At 44.0% G+C, this 26,298-nt stretch overlaps 1 protein-coding gene across 1 annotated transcript in view; it reads right to left on the reverse strand.

Moving 5' to 3' along the window:
- Positions 1–26,298, reverse strand: part of LOC134211720 (cell adhesion molecule Dscam2-like) — a 164,322-nt gene that overhangs the window by 109,759 nt on the left and 28,265 nt on the right. Inside the window, 1 exon segment of the mRNA XM_062688883.1 lies at positions 17,122–17,170. Within this exon segment, the coding sequence (XP_062544867.1) occupies positions 17,122–17,170 (49 nt within the window).

The following is a 26,298-nucleotide window of genomic DNA, read 5'->3' on the forward strand; positions in this document are numbered from 1 at the left end:
CACTTACGAACACCAAGTCAAGAAGTTTACCTTTCAAGTTCAGAAGCTCGTTGATCTGATGCAATCCAGAGGATAACAAACAAGGACTCGGGTAGGGCACGCTCCTGTTCAGTTGACGCGTTGATAGGCAGTTATCCATTAACTTCATCATCGAAATGCCAGACTAGATTCGGTAGCCTTCCTTAGCCGTGCGGTAAGACGCGCGGCTACAAAGCAAGACCATGCTGAGGGTGGCTGGGTTCGATTCCCGGTGCCGGTCTAGGCAATTTTCGGATTGGAAATTGTCTCGACTTCCCTGGGCATAAAAGTATCATCGTGCTAGCCTCATGATATACGAATGCAAAAATGGTAACCTGGCTTAGAAACCTCGCAGTTAATAACTGTGGAAGTGCTTAATGAACACTAAGCTGCGAGGCGTCTCTGTCCCAGTGTGGGGATGTAATGCCAATAAGAAGAAGAAGATTCGGTAGATTATAATCCGAAGTGGCCTGTGCGGTATATTAGAGTCTTCTCCATTCGGCTCGGTCCATGGCTACACGTCGGCCAACCACGCGGTCTACGGAGGGTCCGCAAGTCATCTTCTCCCAGCAGCTGATGCAACTCGTGGTTCATTCGCCTCCTCCACGTACCGTCCGCCATCTGATAGATGGTACCATAGATGGTACGCAGCACTTTACTTTCGAAAACTCCTAGTGAGCGTTGATCCTCCACGAGCATCGTCCAGGTCTCGTGTCCGTAGAGGACTACCGGTCTAATAAGCGTTTTGTAGATTGTCAGTTTGGTACGGCGGCTAACTCTTTTCGATCGGAGCATCTTGCGGAGTCCAAAGTACGTACGATTTCCAGCCATTATGCGTCTCCGAATTTCTCTGCTGGTATCATTTTCGGCGGTCATCAGTGAGCCCAAGTACACAAATTCTTCTACCACCTCTATTTCGTCACCACTGATGCAAACTCGCGGTGGGCGGCTCACATTGTCTTCTTTTGACCATCTTCCTATCATGTACTTCGTCTCCGACGTGTTTATGACTAGTCCGATCCGCTTAGCTTCTCTCTTCAGTCTGATGTAGGCTTCCTCCATCTTCTCAAAGTAACGTGCCATAATATCTATGTCGTCGGCGAAGCCAAATAGCTGGACGGACTTATTGAAAATTGTACCACTCACGTTAATCCCTGCTCTTCGTATTACCCCTTCCAAAGCGATGTTGAATAGCAGACCTGAAAAACCATCACCTTGCCGTAACCCTCTGCGGGTTTCGAAGGGACTCGAGAATGTCCCTGAAGCTCGAACTACGCACATCACCCGATTCATCGTCGCTTTGATCAACCGTGTCAGTTTATCCGGAAATGCGTATTCGTGCAATAGCTGCCATAGCTGGTCTCGATCGATTGTATCATATGCGGCTTTGAAGACGATGAATAGATCATGTGTGGCTGGGCACGTTGTATTCGCGGCATTTCTGTAGTACTTGGCGAATGGCGAACACCTGGTCCGTGGTGGAGCGTTCACCCATAAAACCCGCCTGGTACTGCCCCACGAACTCCCTTGCAATTGGAGAGTACCTTATAGGCGGCGTTCAGCAATGTGATTGCGCGGTAGTTGCTACAATCCAGCTTATCGCCCTTTTTGTAGATGGAACACACGACACCTTCCATCCACTCCTGCGGCAAAACTTCCTCCTCCCAAATCTTGGTAATGACCCAGTGCAGCGCTCTAGCCAGTGCCTCACCACCGTGTTTAAACAGCTTGCCACTTCCAGCTGCTGCGCGTATTCTTGGGCAAGTCTACCGTCTTGTAGCCGCCCAATGTTAAGCCGCGTCTGACTTCGACGCGTGTTGTACACCGTCGAGAGTTTTGAGCGCAGGCATACTGCAACGAGGTAGTGGTCGGATTCAATATTCGCACTGCGGTAAGTGCGGACGTTCGTGATGTCGGAGAAGAATTTACCGTCGATTAGAACGTGGTCGATTTGGTTTTCCGTTTCTTGGATAAGTGATCTCCATGTGGCCCTGTGGATATTTTTGCGGGGAAAGAAGGTGCTTCGGACTACCATTCCGCGGGAGGCTGCGAAGTTTATGCATCGTTGGCCGTTATCATTCGATACGGTGTGCAGACTATCCGGTCCGATGACCGGTCTATGACGTCCCGCAGTGGGCATCCATCGTATGTCTGCTCCAGCTGTGCGTAGAACGCTTCTTTCTCGTCGCCGGGTCTCCCTTCGTGTGGGCAGTGCACGTTGATAATGCTATAGTTGAAGAAACGGCCTTTAATCCTCAGCTTGCACATCCTTGCGTTGATTGGCTGCCACCCAATCACACGATGGCGCATCTTACCTAGCACTATGAAGCCGGTTCCCTGCTCGTTGGTGGTGCCACAGCTTTGGAAGAAGGTAGCCGCTCGATGCCCGCTTTTCCACACGTTCTGTCCTGTCCAGCAAATCTCCTGCAGCGCCACGACGATGTAATTCATCGTAGATCATCCTGTCGCAACCTGCGAAACCTAGCGACTTCCAGTTCCTTGTTCCAAGCTTCCAATCGTGATCCTTTATTCGTCGCCTAGGTCTTTGCCGATTATATCGAGTCGCATTATCTCTTATATTGTTCGTAATTATTGGTTTTCCAGGCGGCTTATTGGGCCTGCGCAAATCTTGTAACTACCAATGACGCCCATGCGTCTGTGGCATGGACGTCCTTACGTCCCGAGCCAGCTCACCTCTTCAATTACTCAGGGTCGGCACAATGTGCTGGGGAAAACTCACCTGTTGCCTTTTTTCACAACCTGGAAAACTTTTTTTCGGTGCACGCAAAGAACTGATAGCAAAATATATAATTTTAACACCCAAGTAGAAGGAAATATATTGAAAAAAAACTAGCTAATTTTGTTGAGAGTTTACTGTAAATTTCCACAATTTATTGAAAAAACTATTAAATCCACTCACGGCTCGACTAACTGCTGCTGGTGTTCTCGTCGTCACGTGTCGCTTCTGGATGCCGACGGCGGTTTCTCGATCCGGGTATCTGGAGCGCTTCACCCTTAACGGGCCGGGGTCCGTTCCGATCGTGGAACGTGGAGGGCTGTCGTAGTGCTAACGACTTGCCTTTGCCGTTCACTCACTTGCACCACGTGTCGTTTTCAACGTTCGACCTGGATGGCGACCTCTCGCTTCACTCGCTGGCCTCACGTTGGCATTAAGGAGGACCAGCCGCCACCAAGTGGCCACCAAAGCACTTCAATGTCTCACGAACAAGAATACGGATTTATCCAATTCTGGATTTTGGGAGTGCTATGTTCACTAGAACAGAATAACGAACTTGCAAATTTTTGCCGATCACTTTAGATTAAAAAACTGGTTGTTTCAACTGTGTTGCCCAGGAATTAAGAGAGTTGAAAATTGACGGTGGGGTGCTTATATAGACCATAGGCACCAGTTTTGGATGGCTTGTGATCTGGTTTTTCCATTCCATTCCGCCCACAGCATTCGGTGTACGGTATGAAGGTAGGGCACGTGATTTTGTCCGTTACAAATACTCTCGTGCTCCGAGCGGCTGGATATTTGTGATGGTGTAATATAGTCGAGCAGTGGAACCTAGCTATATGCAATTTCGAATATCTCGTTGCAATCTATTACTTCCTTTTTTTTATTTTTATTAGGGTGTACTTTATTGCGCAAATTAATTAGAAAATGTATATAATCAAATTCAAGTTCTTGCGTAATATTTACGTTTACTTTCAGCGATATTTATTTATAATTTTTGTTCGCAATACTGACACCAAAATAGAATCCTTTTTGGTTGGAACATTTTACGAATGTTACAACCTCCCGTCTCGTCGGAGGGCCGTCGTGTCAGGGCTGTTTAGCGTCCCACCTAACACCAGGACTTGGGCTTGTGCGCTTTGAGCGGCACACGGTCGCTTTGGTGGGGCCTACTTGCGGACATGTACATGCAGCTATTTATAGGAATTTAACAGGGCCCACTGTCAAACCCCACCACATGCAAGGGATCTGGGGAGGGATCGTCAAGCCCTTGGACATAGTCCCTGCTGCCCACTATATACAGGTACGAGAAATTAAATATCTTGGCATGATTATTGATGATAAATTGAAATTTGACCAACTTATTGACAATGTCATCAAGATACAATTATCGAGATTGCATCGTATGCAGAATAAGTTATGCGTTTCATTTTGAGATGTAGCAGATTCACTTCCTTAACTTTTTTGTTGGATGCTTTGCGGTGGCTTATTGAACCAGATTGGGTGAATACGATGAAAACATTGCAAAAGCCTTGAATGATCTAATAGATACCGTGGGCTGAACGTATATGCTTATAAAACTAGATTGTATGAATATCGGCGATGAGAACATTGGCTAAAGCCTTGATTGATCTGATAGATACCGTGGGCTAAACTCCAGAACGTTTTGGAGTACCTTGAGCATCTCGTATTCAAAAAAATAAATCACAGGCATAACGAACTCAATGTGATTTGGGATTCACACACAGATTCATTTGCATGCTCTCAGAAGCGAAATCCTCCCAAGGTTTCGGATATCAGGGTCTTCAGAGTATAGTCAAACAAATTTTACCTTTTTCTGCAAAGCCAACAGTTTTGTTGAAGATAGTGGTGACCTATCGCTCTTTACAGACGTTTACATGCCGAAGTTTATTCCATTTGCTTGATTAGTTCTCGAGTTATGCGGAAACTCCTGTTTCATTTGTATAACACCCCTTCTCCCCTTCCAGAGGTGGAAAGGGTCACGAACCACCACAGAAACATTTCTTGCCTTCAAAAACCCTCACATGCCAAATTTGGTTTCATTTGCTTGATTAGTTTCCGAATTATGCAGGAATTTATGTTTCATTTGTATGAGAGCCCCCCCTTTCCGAAGAGTGAGGGGTCACGAGCCACCACAGAAACATTCCCTGTCTTCAAAAACCTTTACATACCAAATTTGGTTCCATTTGCATGATTAGTTTTTGAGTTATGTGAAAATTTCGATTCCATTAGTATGAGAGCCCTCCCACCCCCTTGCAGAGAGGGGAGGGCTCACGAACTACCACGGAAACAGTTTCTGCCTATTATATCCACCACATGCCAAATTTGGTTCCATTTGCTTGATCAGTTTCCGAATTATGCAGACATGTATGTTTCATTTGTATAAGAGCCCTCCCTTCCAGAAGGGGGAGGGGTTACGAATCACAACAGAAACATTTCTTGACTTCAAAAACCTTAACATGCCAACTTTGGTTGCATTTGCTTGATTAGTCCTCGAGTTATGCTGTAATTTTTTATTTAATTATGTGGAAGCCCCCCATTTAGGAGGGGGAGGGGTCTCCAAGTATCCCAAGAACCTTCTCGACTCCAAAAACCCCTGCATACTAGTTTTCACGCCGAATGGTTCAGTAGTTTCCGAGTCTATAATGTTCAGACAGACAGACTGAAATCCATTTGTATGTATGTAATATATGAGACTATTTTACCCCATATTCCCCTAAAACTAACATACTCTCCAGATAGAATAACACTGCGCTTACCCAACAATATTCTAATCATTTAGATTCAATCAGAAATATGCCGTAAACTGTTTATAACGGCTGCATTCCGTTCATAATACCAAAGTTCTGGGGGAAGTTGGGGGAAAACGTCCAGAAAGTCCTATTAGGAATGGCGTGCCGAATCCGAGATTACCCCCATTCGATTCCTGGGAAAATTTTGTTTAAGAAAAGTTCTTGGTCACAATTTTCGTTCAGTGGCCTTTTGAGTTATTGAATTTTGCCCGAAACATGCAACATTCTCCCCATTGTGGCACTGGCGTGCCTCGAGGTGTCAATTGCGGTATGTAGGGACCAATGAACGATACTCGCTACGACACTCTTTCGGCATGCACAGTCCACACTCAAATTTCTGCCGTGCTTCGAGGTGACAATAGTGGTGACGCAATGACACTCCTGCCTCAACACAAACAGATCACTCGCTCTCTGAAGTAGCAGCACACGCACTACCCTACCGAAGTAGGGACACCAATGAATCAAATACAGTGGCTGGTTTCCTACCCGCCGCTGCCAGCACCAGGCGCTAACGTATATGTGAAAATAGCCAGCATGAGTTAACCATCCGAAGTTTGTATGGCGAAAGGCATCTAACGCGGGTTTTCTCAACAGTTGGAACTTTCAACGAAAAACTATTTGGTACCAGTTATGTAGGAAAGTGTCCGCTACCATGCCTACCAAATATTTTTTTGATTAAGGTGCTCATTTTCGAGATATTAAACATTAGATGCTTTTCGCCATACTGATTTCCAAAAGTTAACTGCTTGCTTTGAGCGTGCTTACAGCGGCACACTAGGAGTTAACTTTTGGAAATCAGTATGGCGAAAGGCATCTAATGGTTAATATCTCGAAAATAAGCACCCTAATCGAAAAAATATTTGGTAGGCGTAGTAGCAGACACCTTCCTACATAACTGGTACCAAATAGTTTTCGTGAAAAGTTCCTACTGGTGAGACAACCCGCGTTAGATGTCTTTCGCCATACAAATTTCTGGTGGTTAACTCATGCTGGCTATTTTGCGCATATACTATAGCGCCTGGATGTGACAGTGGCGGGTTGAAAATCAGCCACTGCCAATAATTCATTGGCACTCTTTGGGCTCCTGTGCGCTTGAGCGGCACACGGTCGCTTTGATAGGGCCTGCTTGCGGACACATGTAGCTTTTTGTAGAGGTTTAACAGAGCCCACTGCCAAACCCCATCACGTCCTAGGCAGGCCCCCTAACACGCAGAGGCCGTGAGGAGGGGTCGTAAAGCCCTTGGACATAGTCCCTGCTGCCCCCATATATCGAAGGTCTTAACAGATTCGAGTGCAACTGGTATCATTCGGCGAAGCAAATTTCCTAGTTGAACACTATTGTTTTTGTTTTTCAATAAATCAAGCGGTTTGGATTATATTTTTATGTTTCAATCAACAAAAACACTGTTTACATTCACACATTAATCATTTTTGGCGCTATCCATTACTCTCATAATTGAGTAATTTTTAAGCAGCGTGCTAGAATGAATTATTGGCAGTGGCTGATTTTCTACTCGCCGCCGTCACATCCAGGCGCTATAGTATATGCGCAAAACAGCCAGCAAGAGTTAACCGCTAGAAATTTGTATGGCGGAAGTCATCTAACGCGGGTTTTCTCAAAATAAGAAACTTTTCATGAAACACTATTTGGTACCGATTATGAAGGATGGTGTCCGCTACTACGCCTACCAAATATTTTTTTGATTAGGGTGCTTAATTTTGAGAAATCGAACCTTAGATGCCTTTCACCATACTGATTTCAGAAAGTTAATTCCTAGTGTGCCGCTGTAAGCACGCTCAAAGCAAGCGATTCATTATTGGCAGTGGTTGATTTTCTACCTGTCACATCCAGGCGCTATAGTATATGCGCAATATAGCCAGCAAGAGTTAACCGCCAGAAATTTGTATGGCGAAAGTCATCTAACGCGGGTTTTCTCAAAATAAGAAACTTTTCATGAAAAACTATTTGGTACCGATTATGTAGGAAGGTGTCCGCTACCATGCCCACCAAATATTTTTTTGATGAAAGTGCTTAATGAATCGCCTGCTTTGGGCGTAATTACAGCGGCACACTAGGAGTTAACTTTCTGAAACCAGTATGGCGAAAGGCATCTAAGGTTCGATTTCTCAAAGTTAAGCACTTTCATCGAAAAAATATTTGGGTAGGCATGGTAGCGGACACCTTCCTACATAATCGGTACCAAATAGTTTTCATGAAAGTTTCTTATTTTGAGAAAACCAGCGATTAGATGACTTTCGCCATACAAATTTCTGGCGGTTAACTCTTGCTGGCTATTTTGTGCATATACTATAGCGCCTGGATGTGACAGCGGCGGGTAGAAAATCAGCCATCGCTAATAATTCATTTTGAGAAATCGAACCTTAGATGCCTTTCGCCATACTGATTTCAGAAAGTTAACTCCTAGTGTGCCGCTGTAATTACGCTCAAAGCAGGCGATTCATTGCATCAAATTTTTTAACCGCCGAAATGTAGGCAATAAGCACTGCATTTACAACATTAATTCGAATTATTGGCAGTGGCTGATTTTCTACTCGCCGCTACCACATCCAGGCGCTATTGTGCTCATATGTAAAATAGCCATAAGTTTATCCGCCAGAAATTTGTATGAAAGACATCTAAATCGGGTTTCTCAAAGTGGAACTTTGAAAACGGTTATTTGGTGTCTGTTATTACGCCTACCAAATATTTTTCGATGAAGGTACTTTAATTTTGAGAAATCGAACTCAGATGCCTTCGCCATACTGATTTCAGAAAGTTAAAAGTTGTTAAAGCACGCTCAAAGCAGTCGATTCATTTTGAAATGAATCGCCTGCTTTGAGCGTGCTTACAGCGGCACAATTAGGAGTTAACTTTGAAATCAGTATGGCGAAAGGCATCTATAGTTCGATTTCTCAAAAATTACATTTTAATCGAAAAATATTTGCAGGCATAGTAGCGACACCATCCCTCATAACCGGTACCAAATAGTTTTTCATGAAAAGTTCCTAATTTGAGAAAAAGCAGCGAGAGATGTCCTTCGCTATACAAATTTCTGGCGGTTAACTCTTGCTGGCTATTTTGTGCATATACTATAGCGCCTGGATGTGGCTGCGGCGGGTAGAAAATCAGCCACTGCCAATAATTCATTCAACATATTTATTGAATCGAGAAAGGCATCATCACCACTGGAGGATAAATTTGGGTTTTTATTTCTTAATTATGTACACCCGTAAAGCCTTTTCGTTGACTTGATACCCAGTGTAAACTAACATCGTATCGTACATACATATTCCCTTCGAAACAAATTAAAATTATTGGATGGTACTTTACAACGTGTAATGATTTTTAAAACAACAGCTTGTTGAAAAAATGTTATATTGTCTCAGCGCTCATCTATATCTCCCCATTACGGCAAGCGTTGAAAAAAAATTGCCCTTTCACAAATGAACACAATGAAGCACTCGAGTTCCGTATTTCTCCCGTACACATTGTACCAAGATATAGTCACTTTGCGATAGTCTGGCCGATCCAACGTCTACGGATGTGGTAAAAATATGTCTTTTAGAAACCAAACTCTGACGCCACGGTAAAGTGTCCATGTCGCAAAATACAGTTCGTTTAAAAAAAATTCTCTAATTCATGATTGCTATGGATTATTCATAAATGATATTCATTGAGTTATCGTTTGCATGTGAGTTTCATAAAGATTTTTTATTATCATTTACCTGATTTGGTTCCACGCTTAATTGGATTCAAGAAAATGACAATTCATGTGATTCGTGTGGATACCCACCACCATTCTATCCGCCAGACTCTAGCAAACTGCCTGTTGGACCAAGGCTTTCCGTATAATGATGTCTCCTGTGCAATTTGTTCTTCGCATGTTTCTTTTCCTCCTATGAGCGAATCAAGCAAGCAATGCTTTTATATGAGTTTATATTTCAGCGCATAGGCACGACGAACGATGATTAATAGTGAAAACATGCGTTAAATGTAGAGGGTGTGGGTGCTAACTTTATGAACGTTATGAGAAGGTATCATGTATGACTAGAGGAAGATGAGGGTTCGTTCATCATAATGCTCTTTGTGTAAAATGTCGCTCAAGAAAATTACGACATCGAGGTGACAACAACAAACTCCAGAATTTCAAATGAATGTAACACACATACGCACACACACCCATACACACACATGGGGCAGCAGGGACAGCAGGGACAGCATGGACCATGTCCAAGGGCTTGACGACCCTCCCCAGCTGTCTGCGAGTCAGGGAGAACTGCCTAGGGCGTGGTGGATTTAGCAGTGGGCTCTGCTAAAATCCCTCCCAAAGAACCACAAGTGCCTGTAATCAGACTCTATCAAAGCGACTGTGTGCCGCTTCAAAGCACAAGCCCAGGGAGTGCCAATTGGCATGGGGAGTGTCCCTACTTCGGTAGGGTAGCGCGTGAGCTGCATCGGCAGGGAGTGAGTGATCTGTTTGTGCTGAGGCAGGAGGTCATAGCGCGTCACCGCTATTGTCACCTCGGAGCGCAGCAGAAGTCTGAGGATGGACTGCACATGCTAAGGTAGGAGTGTCATAGCGTAGTATCGTTGATTCGTCCCTACATACCGCTATCGACACCTCTGAAGCATGGCAGTGGAGTGTTAGGAGTGAGTTGGGAGGTCCCTACTTCGGTAGAGTAGCGCGTGAGCTGCTTCGGCAGGGAGTGAGTGATCTGGTTGTGCTGAGGCAGGAGTGTCGCCAGCGTGTCACCGCTATTGTCACCTCGAAGCGCAGCAGAAGTTCGAGTATGGACTGCACATGTTGAGGTAGGAGTCGAGGTACCCATCGACAACTCGAGGCATTGCAGTGGAGTGTTAGAGTGAGCACCTGAAAAGGGTCACATGGAGCGAATGGTCTTTGGAGAAGCTGCTTCGGCGGCAGGGTAGCAGTGGGTTGTACCCACACACCTACAGTTGTGCACATGTGGTGTATGGGGGTGTCCCTGCTTCGGCAGGGTAGCGTGTGGTCTGCTTCGGCAGTGGTGTGATTGTTCTGCTCGTGCTGGAGGTAGGGGTGTCGTAGCGTAATATCTGTAGGCCCAGGCAGTTACCGCTATTGACACCTCGAGGCATGGCAGCGGAGCGCCCGGGAGAGCATCCAAGTAAGACTCAAATGGAGTGAATGTGGTGTGCGAGCACCCAAGTCAGTCTCTGCGTGGGACGAGTGCCTGTGAGCGATAATGAGCGAGTACGCTTAGTACTGCCATCCCCCAGAAGTAGTACTGCGAGGTAGTTCCTGGGGAAACGATGGTGGAGCCCAAGGAGTTTAGTCGGTATTACCGGTATGGTCGAGTCCGACACTCCAGTACACTTCCGTGTGGTAGTTTGGCAACTACAATGCACGTGTACTGGGTTAGTGTGTAAATGCATTCTCCCTTGTAAAAAAAACACCCATACACACATACGCATACGGGCTGCGAAATGGTGAGTTGACGTCTGGGGTGGAGCGACCTACACAGCTCTGGTCCTCACAAGTTCCAATCTCACGCTTCCACGGGTCTTCCGATGACAATCGACCGCCAGCTGAGGGTTTTGTACTTCGCTGGTAGTGCAGCCTGGGCACTGTTGTCCTTAACCCCCAATCCCAAGGCGTTAAGCGACCCGTGCCGAGGGGATGCATTGCCAGGGGGGTGAAATAATGAGCTAGGCCTTTAACGGAGCCTGTGAGGTACCTGGGCACCCTCCACAGTCATTGTCCCTTACCGCGTCATGCTGGGCTCTGGCGTGGTGGACCTATTTTCCCGAGCAATTCGTGGGATCAAAATGCAAAACCAAGTCAATTCTTCAATTAGTGGTAGTAGTGTAGGCGACAACCCCTTCGCAAGAGGTGGGTTGTTCAGGTCTCCGCTTAGGAGGCCGGAGGCAATAATCGGCATCTCGGTGCGCAGCGCCAGCGTGGACCACTTAACCTTCTCCCCGGCTACGCCGGTAGAAGTTATGGCCGGCCCATGGCTTGTGAGGGCGATGAACCGCAAACGCGTTGAGCTTTCGGCCTTCGAGGTGGCGATGGAACAGCTGGACGCCATCATCGACTTTGCGTCATCGAAGCATAATATCAGTAAGGACCTCAAGACCTCAAGGGGAGCTTGCTGAAACTTCGGAAGTCGATGTTGGACGCCAAGCTGGAGAGGGCGGTCAGGACGTAGGTACAGAGCCAGAGAGACAGCGTTCGGCTTTCTGATATGGATGTGGAGAGTCGATCGTTGGCTAGTAGCACTGGCAGCAGGAAAGTCCGTTCGACGGATGAGGAGATAATAGCGGCGATCCCCGGCCGAGGTTGGTCGAGAGTCTACCACAGCACACACGGTGAGATATGCCACTTTGTTGATGTACCGGAGGCTGATTCAGTGTGGGTGAGGCTGGTTTCACTGTACGGTATCGCAGCGGAAGAGTATCGCCCGAGACGAGGTGGACAGCGGCGATCCGCGGCCGTGATAGTATAGGAATCACCACAGCACACACGGGGAGAAATTCCGCTTCACGTTCCTTGTGTATTCGGGAGAGCGATGTTGGACGTATCTGAGCAATCCCGAAAACTGGCGACGAAGCGAGATGATAGACACACTTGGTGCCAGATCACGCGGTTTTATCCCCCAAAACGGAGTGGGTATCGTTCTTCGAAATAACTATTCGCCGAAGGGTGCGACGATTCGACCCTCGGTGACTAGGCCGTGTGGAGACGGACGGCTTGGAATCCGGAAGTCTTTGAATCCCGTTTTTAGGTCACTTTCACCACTTCAAGTGTGCCGTTTGGTATTTCTGCTCTTCTATCCAAAATGGATAACTTCACATGCAAGAAAACTTGACTTTTCTCGATCTTTGATTACCGGCGAACAATCCCCAATCCACATGTCCCCAAGCCTTTTATACTCCGCTTGCTCCAGACTTTACGGTACTCATTCTCCTTGGACTTTAGTCGTTTGCTCATTTCCGCCGTGAACTCAAATGCCATGTTTCAGTACTTCCAAATTGGTTCCAATACCGCAGCCGTATGTAGATCGCTGATGACTTCAAATTGACGGTTGGAGTTAGTAGCTGAGTAGTTAGTAGTAGCCTGTCTAGTTTTAGAAACCTGAGAGTGGGTCGGCGCTTTTGTTAGTAGTCCTACCAAGCACAAAAATTATTAGATAATTTACGGTATGGCCTTCATCGACATCTTTTCTTCGAACAGCTATTCATTTCTGTTTAATATTAATTTTAGATTTCACTATGTTACTTATAAATTCAGTTTTATAATATGGATGAATGCAAGATTTGCCCTGTAATGATAAAAAAAACCAAAAGCACCACTCTCACTTACATGCACGGTAGTATAATCATATCTTGACTGAGATCCGAACCCTCCACATCGTACATCCAGTAAGAGACCGGGAATGAATCGCATGAAGAAGCCGGCAAGATCATATGCCTGTGTTAGAGTAGCCTACATGGGTAGGACTATAAATTAAATTAAAAAAAAATCAACAGTTCATAGTTATTTTGGGCTTTAGGTATACAGATTGTGAACCTTTGGTTACAAAGTCTACCCAGACTTAGGCTCAAGTATTCTCGGGCACGTTGGGGATGACTGCTCCGACTAGTCGACTATACGACCAGCATTCAGCGGACGGAAGAAGGGGCGAGGCCTAGCCCTCGTATGTGGAAGACATCGTACTTCGACGACGAGGTATTTAAGGAAGCGCTCCGCCTCGAGCACGGATTCAGCGAGCACGCACAGAAGAGGAGCGTGTTGAACTACGGGTGACGTTCGTGGCTGCTAGAGCCGCTCTGAAGACTGAGATTAGATCAAGCAAAAAAGCCTGCTTCGAGGGCCAACGCGAATCCATGGGATGACGCCTATAGGGTCGTAATGGCCAAGACACGTGGGGCGATGGCCCCTACAGCGGTCTCCAGAGATGTTGGAGAGGATCATCGCGGGGCTCTCCCCACGTCATAACCCAAGTCCCTGGCCTCACTTTGTGGAGCTGCCAGGGGCCGGGGTGGCCGACGAGGGAAGAGTAACTGTGGCGGAACTTGCGGGGATTGCACAGTGCCTTAGTGTAGGTAAGGCGCCAGGACCGGATGGTATTCCGAACCTGGCTATCAAAGCGGCCATTGCTAAGGCTCCCGAGATGTTCAGATCTGTCATACAGAGATGCCTGGACGAGGGAGTCTTCCCTGAAGCATGCCAAAGGCAGAGCTTGGTCCTATTGCCAAAGGCGGGAAAACCACCGAGGATCCGTCGGCATATAGACCAATATGCCTGCTTGATACGGCGGGGAAGGTGCTCGAGAAGATCATCCTCAACAGCTTGTTGATACGCACGGAGGGTGCGGATGGTCTATCGAATAACCAGTTTGGCTTCCGAAAGGGTAAGTCGACCGTAGACGCTATCTTGTCGGTTACCAAATCTGCGGAAATAGATATCCAGCGTAACAGGAGGGGAGTTCGCTATTGTGCAGTAGTGACTCTCGACGTGAGGAATGCATTCAATAGTGCCAGTTCTGCAGCTATCGCAGATGCACTCCTGCGTCTTGGAATTCCCGAGTACCTGTACAAGATTCTCGGAAGCTACTTCCAGAATCGAGTACTGGTATACGACACGGAGGCGGGTCGGAAGTGCTTTGACATAATCTCAGGGGTTCCGCAAGGTTCCATACTGGGTCCGGTGTTATGGAACGTCATGTACGACGGTTGATTTTCCCGGTGGGCGTGGTAATCGTCGGCTTCGCTGACGATATATGGCTGGAGGTCTACAGCGAATCGATCGAAGAGGTGGAGTTGACCGCGCCCACTCGATAGCAATTGTGGAGGAGTGGATGAGTTCCAGGAAGTTAGAACTGACTCACCACAAGACTGAGGTGATTGTTGTTAACAACCGAAAGTCGGAGCAATAAGCGGTGATAAGGGCAGGCAACTGCGCGGTCACCTCTGAACGCTCCATCAAACTCTTGGGGGTAATGGTCGACGATAAGCTCACCTTTGGTAGCCACGCAATGAATCGCCTGCTTTGAGCGTGCTTACAGCGGCACACCAGGAGTTAACTTTCTGAAATCAGTATGGCGAAAGGCATCTAAGGTTCGATTTCTCAAAATTAAGCACCTTCATCGAAACAATATTTGGTAGGCGTAGTAGCGGACACCATCCTTCATAACCGGTACCAAATAGTTTTTTATGAAAAGTTCCTTATTTTGAGAAAACCCACGATAGATGTTGTATGGCGAAATACAAATGAATCGCCTGCTTTGAGCGTGCTTACAGCGGCACACTAGGAGTTAACTTTCTGAAATCAGTATGGCGAAAGGCATCTAAGGTTCGATTTCTCAAACTTAACCACTTTTATTAAAAAATATTTGGTAGGCATGGTAGCGGTAGTTTTTCATGAAAAGTTTCTTATTTTGAGAAAACCCGCGTTAGATGACTTTCGCCATACAAATTTCTGGCGGTTAACTCTTGCTGGCTATTTTGCGCATATACTATAGCGCCTGGATGTGACAGCGGCGGGTAGAAAATCAGCCACTGCCAATAATTCATTCGGCCATTTTGTAGACCACGTGCTTTTCCAATATTTTTTTCAATAGCACGAGATGAAAGAACCATAACGCGTATGGGGCTGAAATAATGGTAGATCGTTTGCTTAGTTATGCTGAACAATCATAATTTGAGTTTCGGCACTGTACGAAAACTATTACGCCAAATTTGGGCTTTTTTTTCCTACATAATATAGGATCCCTAATATCTACTGCAGTGCATTGAACACGCAATTATCCAAGTGAATAATTCCATATTATTAGAACTCGGTTTTATTCCATGATAGGAAGATCATGACCATTAAAAACAGCTAATTTAAACAAGTTTTTATTGGAGTGAAAAATGTTGCTTCCGACGTTATGAAATGTGACTTTGATTTGTTGAGTTTCCACGGTTTCTATATAAATAAAGAAGAAGACATGGTAAATAAACGATCTGTCAGTGAGCTGGCTTCTCTCTCTCCTCTGAGAGCCTCTAGCCAAAAGATATTTTAGTTACTAGATAAAGATTATCGCTTCGGTTCCCTTTGTTCTGCTGTCCGAAACATGTGTGGTACATACCTGTCAAATCGTATGGATTTTCCTTCTTTGACAATTAGCTCCCCTATCCTCGCCAGCAAAAGATGTTCCGGGCAGCGACGACAGCGACAATCTTTATCTAGTAACTAAAATATCTTTTCTCTAGCCTCAATCAATCTGCTAGCGGCGCTAATCAGTGTAAAGATGCCTGGACGTGTGAAGATGAGTGTAGATTATTGATTGTTATTTCTGTTCTATTTTTATTTTGTTTTACTTTTATTTGCTGACCTGATTTGTATCTCTGTTTTTTGTTTGTTTTATATTATTACCAACATCATTGGGGCTATCTTAAGCCTGTTGATGGATAAGAAGAATAAATTAAAGAATCAGATAGATCTATCGTTTCTTCCGTACGCATCAGCGAGGTAGTTGGTTTCAGAAGTAGGGCAATAGAGTGAGCAGCGCTCCAGTTAGTTACATCGCCAATAGAAGTCGAGCAATTAGACAGAGTACAGAGGTTAGCGAATTCGATAGCTAGGCCTAGTTTCAAGATGATGTCGATAAAAAAAGAACAATATTGAATTCTAATGAATGCATTTTCTTTACACTGTAGCTCGACAGTTTCTGAACTGATGAGAAAAATTTGGGCAGTATTTTCACGTTTCGGTCGTTTTGATAGGTTTTCTTGGAATAATTTTAAGGGAGGTTTATTGAATAAAGTCTTCCCGTGAGAAACATTACGTTCTAGAGGCATTCAATTTTTCCGTGATCAGCCTACTCGTCTCTTGCCCATCTTTGGGAAAATATTACCCTTCCCTTAAAGGTAAGGGACAAAAGTTCCAAAAATGTAAATAGTCTCCTCCAGGAGCGGAACTTAAGCACATCCCAAGTGACCAAAATTTCATTTAAAAGTACGTTATTCGCTGAATCTGTTCAGTCAAGCTGATTAAGCGAAAAACGTACCTTTAAAGAAACTTTTGGTTACTTGAGTTTCAACATGAAACTTGCTATTCTTACAAGTTTCAACTTATGCTGTTCCACCCTTTAGTGATGAATTTATAAATAAATAATAAATAATAGGTGTATCGGGGAAACTTGAGGAACATCGCCCGCGACCGATGGTTAAGGAGCTCTACAATACGCCAGGCATAGATGTGTCGACGCTGTAGCCAACCAGGTATCCAGGTACCAAGTAGATTATTAATAAATAAATAAATAAGAAGCAATTCAAAATATAGAAGTTTTGATCAGTTCAGAGACTGAGAAAACCAATAGAAAGACACAAAATTTCCAGTCGTTAATAAATATAGCAAAAAATAAACAAAAAATCATGTTAAGAAAGTCCAAAAAAATTGCTATTGCACCCTCCATAAATTCGATACAACTTTATTGTATGTGAAGGCAAAGGGGTTTTTGGAGTGAACTGATATTGATTGTTACTGTTTACATAAAGATAGAATTGTTTGATTATCCGATACATACCAGATACATAAAATGCAATGGAAAGTAACAGTCTCATGTCGGTTGGTTTCTGCAAAGAAAAGATATGAATAAGTTCGATATATTTAGAAAAAAAATTGACGAATTTTAAACGGATATTGCGAATGCATTGAACAAGGTACAGTCGTTTCTCCATATCTCGATATTGAAGAGATCATCGAGATAAGGAGATATCGAGGAATGGAATGAAATTAAAATGGATACTAGATAAAAAAAAGCTCGTTTCTACGAAAAACGGAACAAAACAAATGTCATTTCAACATCTTCTGATTATGTTGAGACGGTGAATGTAGCCATATTTTGAATAACGATCATAATTTACTGGATATAGAATGTAACTGTTACAACGTTCCGTTGCCACGCACTATACATCCAACGGCGGTATGTACCTTCTCGATAGTCATCTATCTTGTCCACGTCAATATTAGTTATCATCCAATACTGTCGTTGATTTCGCCTATTTTAACATATATACGTTATCGCTAGGATACGGCAGTGGCCGGTAGGAAACCAACCACTGTAGGGTAAGACGGTATAATATGGATTTCATACAGTGCCTGGGCAATACGCCCCACCTTAACCAAAGACGTTTCATAGCCCTTCATTAGTATTTTATCAATCCCATAATAAAATGGTTACAAATCCTTATGTGCTTGACATTAAAAAACCAACATAAGTCCATTTAGGCAGGTTGGAATTACATTTCAAAAGTTTCCATATAATTTGGTATCAACTGCTGCAAGCTCGCCGCACTTGTGTCCAGTTGGTAAGGGCATATCGTCCTGCCTACACTGGGGCGTTTTGACTAGTGAAACATATTTTTGAAAAACGTTACATTTTTGAAGATGGAAGCAATTTTATATCATAATAACCACTGAGAAAAGTTATTTGGTTGCCCAACTGAGTGTTCCTGTGCAAGTTTTGCGGACAGTATGCAAGCGTCGCTCCAGAATGTTGAGCAAACAAACATTGAAAGTTACATCAAACGGTAACTTTTTGTATTTTTCTATTATTTTTATTACGTAATACAAAAATACTCCCATATTCACATAGGATAATGGTTTTACAAATATTTATAGGTACCAACTGATTTTGACCCTTAGTTAGTTATAGTTTTCTAGAAATCAAAGTGGGGCGTTTTGGCCAGGTGGGGCGCATTATGTGATTCATTGAAGTGAGTTTAACAAAACAGGTGTGGAGAATGGCCAATAATGAATCGCCTGCTTTGAGTGTGCTCACAGCGGCACACTAGGAGTTAACTTTCTGAAATCAGTATGGTGAAAGGCATCTAAGGTTTGATTTCTCAAAATTAAGCACCTTAATCAAAAAAATATTTGGTAGGCGTAGTAGCGGACACCATCCTTCATAACCGGTACCAAATAGTCGTTCATGAAAAGTTCATAATGTTGAGAAAACCCGCGTTAGATGTCTTTCGCCATACAAATTTCTGGCCGTTGACTCATGCTGGCTATTTTGTGCATATACTATAGTGCCTGGATGTGGCAGCGGCGGGTAAAAAATCAGCCACTGCCAATAATGCATAATGAATTATTGGCAGTGACTGGTTTTCTACCCGTCGCTGCCACATCCAGTCGCTATAGTATATGTGCAAAATAGCCAGCATGAGTTGACCGCCAGAAATTTGTATGGCGAAAGACATCTAACGAGGGTTTTCTAAAAGTTAGAAACTTCTCATGAAAAACTATTTGGTACCGGTTATGAAGGATGGTGTCCGCTACTACGCCTACCAAATATATTTTCGTTTAACGTGCCTAATTTTGAGAAATCGAACCTTAGATGCCTTTCGCCATACTGATTTCAGATAGTTAACTCCTAGTGTGCCGCTGTAAGCACGCTCAAAGCAAGCGATTCATTCATTTTGATAAAACCCGCGTTAGATGTCTTTCGCCATACAAATTTCTGGCGGTTAACTCAATAATGAATTATTGGCAGTGGTTGATTTTCTACCCGCCGCTGTCACATCCAGGCGCTATAGTATATGCGCAAAATAGCCAGCAAGAGTTATCCGCCAGAAATTTGTATGTCGAAAGTCATCTAACGCGGGTTTTCTCAAAATCAGAAACTTTTTACGAAAAACTATTTGGTACCAGTTGTGTAGGAAGGTGTCCGCTACTACGCCTACCAAATATTTTTTTGGTGAAGGTGCTTAATTTTGAGAAATCGAACCTTAGATGCCTTTCGCCATACTTATTTCAGAAGGTTAACTCCTAGTGTGCCGCTGTAAGCACGCTTAAAGCAGGCGATTCATTCATTAATTTGATGTCAATCATTGCAGTACTTTGTAGTTGTAGTTTGTAGTTTGTAGTACTTTGTAGTTTGTACATTTTTACTATTACTAGAATACCGCTTGATTTTTTCATGCGATTTAAACAAAAATCAATAGCAATCTACTAAAAAACCTACGGCGTCGAAAAAAAATTGTTACACGTAAATCTGCGAAGTCTAACTATAAAAAAATGGGTAATGTTTGTGCATGTCTTGTGTGTACGCACAAAGAGTAGAGCGGGGCAAGAGTGCGTGTTGGGAATAGTCACCTTCAAATACCATTTGACAGCAGATCTCGTTTTGATCAGCTTCAAAGCTATAAATTGATTAATTTATTATTCTTACAATTATTCACCATATAAATTCACGTCTTAAATCTTACTTTCTAGTATTGAATTCTACCGGACCTTTCTTCCCAACATATTATTAACTTCACCTCTTTCAGTGTTGCCAGTTTCACCAATGATTCGTTGAAACTTCTTAACAGTGCGTGTGGGGTAAGAGTACGTTTTCGATTTTTTGAAGTTATAAAAAAAGATAAACTAGCTGCACTGCATCAGTTTGATAGGTATGAATTATTGGCAGTGGCTGATTTTCTACCCGCCGTTGTCACATCCAGGCGCTATTGTATATGCGCAAAATAGCCAGCTTGAGTTAACCGTTAGAAATATGCATGGTCAAAGACATCTAACGTGGGTTTTCTCGTAAAGGGGAACCTTATCGAGAAATATTTGGTACCGGTAATGCAGGAAGGTATCTGCTACTACGCTTACCAAATACTTTTTCGATTAAGGTGTTTAATTTCGAGAAAATCGACTTTAGATGCATTTCGCCCTACTGATTTCAGAGAGTTAACTTCTAGTGTGCCGCTGTAAGCACGCTCAAAGTGGATGATTCATTTTGACCAACTATTTTCATGTGTAATGAATCGCTTGCTTTGAGCGCGCTTACAGCGGCACACTAGGAGTTAACTTTTGAAAATCAGAATGGTGAAAAGCATCTAATGTTTAATATCTCGGAAATAAGAACCTTTGTCGAAAAAAATATTTAGTAGGTGTAGTAGCGGAAACTTTCCTAAATAACTGGTATCAAATAGTTTTTCGTGAAAAGTTCCTACTGTTGAGAAAACCCGCGTTAGATGTCTTTCACCATACGAGAATCACCATTTTTCTTTAGGGGCTGCCTATCCGATTCTGTTTTTTCGCACTTGCATACAAGTTTGATAAATTTGTTAACATGGCTTGTTATGATTCGGAACAGTTTTTGCCTCTTTTTATCGTTGTTCGTTATCTATTTAGAGCGATTTCTGCAAACCCTGATTATACCATTTCGATAACCTATTGTATAGAGTACTTTGTGGTGCAGAACATTAATTCGGTTTGTTTCCATAAAGTCAAAACCATTAACTGAATAAATTAATTTTGGGGCTGTGGGGCAAGAGTACGCACGTGAACCTTCAAGTTCAGATGTTAAACTCGTATCTCCGGCTGAAGTAAGACTACTTCCAAAGCGTAAAGCCCCAAACGCAATACAACGGAACGGCGACGGAAACGGCAAATTTGACAGAAAATATATGGGCTAACTGTCAAATTTTCCGTTTCCGTCGCCGTTCCGTTGTATTGCGTTTGGAGCTTAAAGATCCACAACAAATAAAAAAGAACAAAAATCGAAAATTATCACAAGTTCTCCTTTCAAGGATAAGTTGAAGTAATTTGGTGTTAGAAAAGACTTACCGAACAAAGCACTGAAGCGAAATAATGAAATTGTATTAGTTATTGTGTACAACACAATGAATTATTGGCAGTGGCTGATTTTCTACCCGCCTCTGCCACATCCAGGCGCTATAGTATATGCGCAAAATAGCCAGCATGAGTTGACCGCCAGAAATGTGTATGGCGAAAGACATCTAATGCGGGTTTTCTCACCAGTAGGAACTTTTCGCGAAAAACTATTTGGTACCAGTTATGTAGGAAAGTGTCCGCTACTACGCCTACCAAATATTTTTTCGATTAGGGTGCTTATTTTCGAGATATTAACCATTAGATGCCTTTCGCCATACTGGTTTCCAAAAGTTAACTCCTAGTGTGCCGCTGTAAGCACGCGATTCATTAAATGTTATTTATTCTTATTTGTGTTAATATATACTATTTATAGATATTTAGGGTGGTATAGCATACGTGTGTAAATAACCGCAACCGTTGATTTAAATGCATCCAACATTTCGAACACGTTTGGCAATCGTTTGGAGATGGCGCTTTGTTAATGATGTAATGTGTAAAACGCAGCCTAAATATAAATGTCAAACGTGTTGGCAGCGTTCGACGGTGACTTATTTGTTGCGTTCGTATGTACTTCCGCAATCAGTTGAGTAGATGGCAGTAGTGAGTCAACGTATATCATTTCAAATGTTTACACAAGATTTCCAATAAAATTTGTTCTAGCCTAAATATCTGTTATCTGTGTATATACTTAAAACACACGATTGGAAAATTGCGTAATCTTACACCACCCGATGCGCACTTTTACCCCACCGGTGGGGAAAGAGTGCGTTTTTCACTTGTTTTGCAATAAGGGTTCTACCACAGATAACAGATATTTAGGCTAGAACAAATTTTATTGAAAATCCTGTGTAAACTTTTGAATTGATATACGTTGGCCCACTACTGACATCTACTCAACTGATTGCGGCAGTACATACGAACGCAGCGGATTAACAACCGTCGAACGCAGCTAATGTATTTGACAGCTGCATTCGGGCTGCGTTTTTAATAACAATGATCCTTGCGCCATCTCCAATCGATTGCCAAACGCGGTCCCAATTTAAAATACATTTGAATTAACGGTTGCGAATGTTTACACACGTATCGGATGCCAGCCTCAATATCTGTTATCTGTGGTTCTACTAAAATGAATTACAATAATTTCAATATTTTTTTCCACTGGGTAAAATGGAGGAAGAGTATACGAAACGTCGATATTGATTTTATAGGCAGAAGCTTGCTTCATAAGGACTACATAATCGATTGAAAACTAAGTGCGTACTCTTGCCCCACTCTACTCTACATACATATGCACACACACACGGACTAAGAGCTCATGCACTTCTTCTAAAATTCCGGCCCCTTGCTAAGGCTAGTTCGCCGACTGGCTTGCTGAGATCCACTGCTACGTTGTCTCGATCCCTCGGTGGTCGTGCCATAGACTTCCTCACTCGAATCTTTCTGACTTCCCCCAGCAGCGTCGAGGATGGTCCACCAGTTCCGCACTGATGGTGCTTCGACTACCGGCGGCTATCGCAGCGGACGCTTTCGCGCATTGCGCCGACTTCTTCTTCGGGTTGCAGAGGTGGTCCGACAGTTCCGGTGGTGGATGACGTCCGCACTGGCGGTGCCCTACATACCCGAAGCTCTTGCTTCTTCTTTTTTCAGCAGGTTGGCGGTTCGAATGCCGAGGTCGGTCCGACGATTCCGGTTGGCAGAAGACTTTCGGTTCGCTGGCGCTCCGACGACCCGAGACTAAACACTGCTGACTGTGCTGGATTTCCCTCCAAACCAATTCTTATTTGCTGGTCCCTTCTCCATCGACGTTGCAGCTCCGACAGTATTTGTGTCACGACTCTGCTTACCGCATTCCACGTACCTTTATCGCGACACATATGTTCTGCGATGTTGTCTGCCCGTAGGGCAGGCATTCCTCTAGGTACTTCCGCAAACCTTGGGCAATCGAAAACAACGTGTTCTGTAGTCTCCTCTATGTTGATACACGCCGGGCAGAATGGCGATGACGCATGGCCACACCGATGCAGATAGTGGCGGAAACAGCCATGTCCGGACAGGAACTGTGTGAGGTAAAAGCTCACCTCTCCATGCTCCCCATTCACCCAGGTCGACACATTGGAACTCCCTATTCACCCAGGTTGACACTAGTATGGAACCTTGCGGAACACCCGCCGTAACATTAATCGACTTCTGCCCCGAATTCATTTCGTAAACCAGAGTCCGGTTCTGGAAGTAACTCTTAAAATTTCTACACAAGTAGTTAGGAACCCACATACCGTGCAGCGCTGCGGCGATGGCCTCCCAGTTGGCACTGTTAATAGCGTTTTTGACGTCAATCTCTACTACAGCACAGAATCGATTGCCGCACCTCTTCTTCTTGTCCGCTCTCTCTGAAACTTTAATGACGCCCTGATTGCATCCACCTTCGATCTGCCTTTTCGGAATCCGAACTGCTTTTCCGATAAGCCGGTCTCGTCAACGATGATCGTCAGCTTGTCCGGACACATTTCCGCTGGCGCCACTCTGATCCTCGCTTTTACGACCCGATAAGCGTTGCCCCAAGGATCAGCGTCAGCTTCCCAGCACAACTCCTTGAATCTCCCGTTTGAAGGCCGATCTAGCTTCACGGAAGGTTATCTTATGCTCCTCCCTGACTGTTTCAGACCTTGCTCTCTGAAAGCGTCCTCCGGCTCTGAGACACGCAGCACGAAGACTAGCAAAAGTTTCGTTGCACCAGTACTTTAGCCGCCGGCTTTTCCTTGGCTCCAGTCCCCTTGGCATCGTCGCATCGCATGTCCTCGAAAGAATTTCTGTCAGCTCATCTGCATCGAGCTCTGTAGCGCCGCTGTCTGCTTGAAGTGCTTTGATAAAAAGATCCTTGTCGAAGTCCTTCGTCTTCCATTTTCGCCCGCTATTCCTCATCTCTCGTCGTACCGTCGGAATTCGTGTTCCAACACTATACCGGATCGCCTGATGATCACTATGTGTATAGTCCTCACTAACTCTCCAGTTCATGTTCCTCACCAGCGACGGACTTCATAACGCGACGTCGATGATGGACTCCCTGCCATCTCTGCGAAATGTACTAACGGTACCTTCGTTGCACAGCCTGATGTCCAGCTTTGCCAACGACTCCAGCAAACTGTAACCTCTGGGGTTAGTCAGTCTCCTTCCCCACTCCACTGCCCAAGTGTTGAAGTCGCCTCCGATAATTACCGGTTTTCGGCCGATCAACTTCTCCGTGAGTGAGTCCAGCATCCGGTTATACTGCTCCAAAGTCTATCTTGGGGCGCGTAGCAGCTATAAACGAAGATCCCGTTGATTTTGGAGATAACGAAGCCTTCGCTTGAGCTGTCTACCACTTCTTGAATAGGAAATTTGCCCATCACTTGGATAGCCTCAAACCCCGATGAATCCGCCACCCAGTTGCCGTTGTCAGAAGAGATCCGATATGGTTCATAAATAATGAATCGCCTGCTTTGAGCGTGCTTACAGCGGCACACTAGGATATAACTTTCTGAAATCACTATGGCGAAAGGCATCTAAGGTTCGATTTCTCAAAATTAAGCACTTTCATCAAAAAAATATTTGGTAGGCATGGTAGCGGACACCTTCCTACATAATCGGTACCAAATAGTTTTTCATGAAAAGTTTCTTATTTTGAGAAAACCTGCGTTAGATGACTTTCGCCATACAAATTTCTGGCGGTTAACTCTTGCTGGCTATTTTGCGCATATACTATAGCGCCTGGATGTGACAGCGGCGGGTAGAAAATCAGCCACTGCCAATAATTCATTGCCACGTCACGCATTGCTTCTTTTGTCGACTGCAAAAACAGTTGCTGTGCGGTGTTGCAATGATTGAGATTTAACTGGATGATCTCCATTGATCCCGGCCCGCCATCGCCTTCTTGTATGCAGGGCATTGGAAGCTACCCGTCGTATGGTCGTTTCCGACCTCCGGTTTGCAGAGCAGGCACCTTGGTTGTTTCGTGCAGTCCCTAGCAACGTGTTCTTCTTCACCACATTTCCTACATAGACCGCCCAAGTAGCACACGCAACATCTTCCTAAAATCTCCTTGTTCCTATTCAGTTTCATTAAAGGCGTTGGAAAAACATCAAAGCACGAAAAAGTTGCATCAATATGTCAAAAACGTTCGAATTGTGATCAATGTTTCATTAAAATTGTCATGCAGTACGTGTTTGACATTTGGAAACAAACAAACAAAGAATACTGCATTTCATGTTGAAACGAACACGACACGAAACAAAATCATTAAGGGTCTGTCTCAATTGGATAATTAAACTCAAATAAAACTTAAAAGTGACAGTTCAATAATTATCGAATAACCCTGCTGGATGAGCAGGATTACTTTTGACAGATATCGAATCATTCTTGATCGATGTCTTATTGGAATTGCTGGGTAGCACGCAGCCATTCTTATGGCCGGCTGAATTTCAAATTTTCGAACTGTCAGTTTTAAGTAAAATTAAATTTGATTCGGGAAATGAGACAGAGCCTAAGTTGCATATTTTTCACCATGTAACTTCAATGCGTCTTTCAAAATTTTATTATTTGTTTAAATTAAGTTGCAGATAAGTTGAATGTGTCTTCATGTTTAATTTAGCATCGTTCAACGTTTTGACAACTCACATTCTTTTCCTGTGATGGTGCAATCAAGTAACAGGAAACCTGAGTACAAAACTTCATAATGGTATAGTTTTTATTGCGAGTCAACCTGCAGTCCCTTCAAAGTGTTGAATGGTGCTGTGGTAGAGTGAAGGACTATCAATCACAAGATCCATAAATCGAATCCAGTTTTATAGTTTTATTTTATTTTTTTCCGCTGAAGTATTTTGCAACATTATTGCAATTTTACTGTAATCGAAGGATGTTTCCGTAGGCTCCACCTCTTGCGCTTTTTAGCTTGCAAGATAGTTATATTTGATGGCACATACGCAAAGATTGTTTGTTTCCGAATAGTTGCAACACAGTGAAATTTTCAGAAGTGAAACATTTTGTGCTGCTTGGGCGGATCTGTCCAGGTCTTTGAAGGTTTCGCGCCTGGTGGCAAAACGCCATGCATTCAAAGCAT

This window comes from Armigeres subalbatus, chromosome 2 (assembly GCF_024139115.2).
Source record: "Armigeres subalbatus isolate Guangzhou_Male chromosome 2, GZ_Asu_2, whole genome shotgun sequence".
In the NCBI taxonomy this organism is placed as follows: domain Eukaryota; kingdom Metazoa; phylum Arthropoda; class Insecta; order Diptera; family Culicidae; genus Armigeres; species Armigeres subalbatus.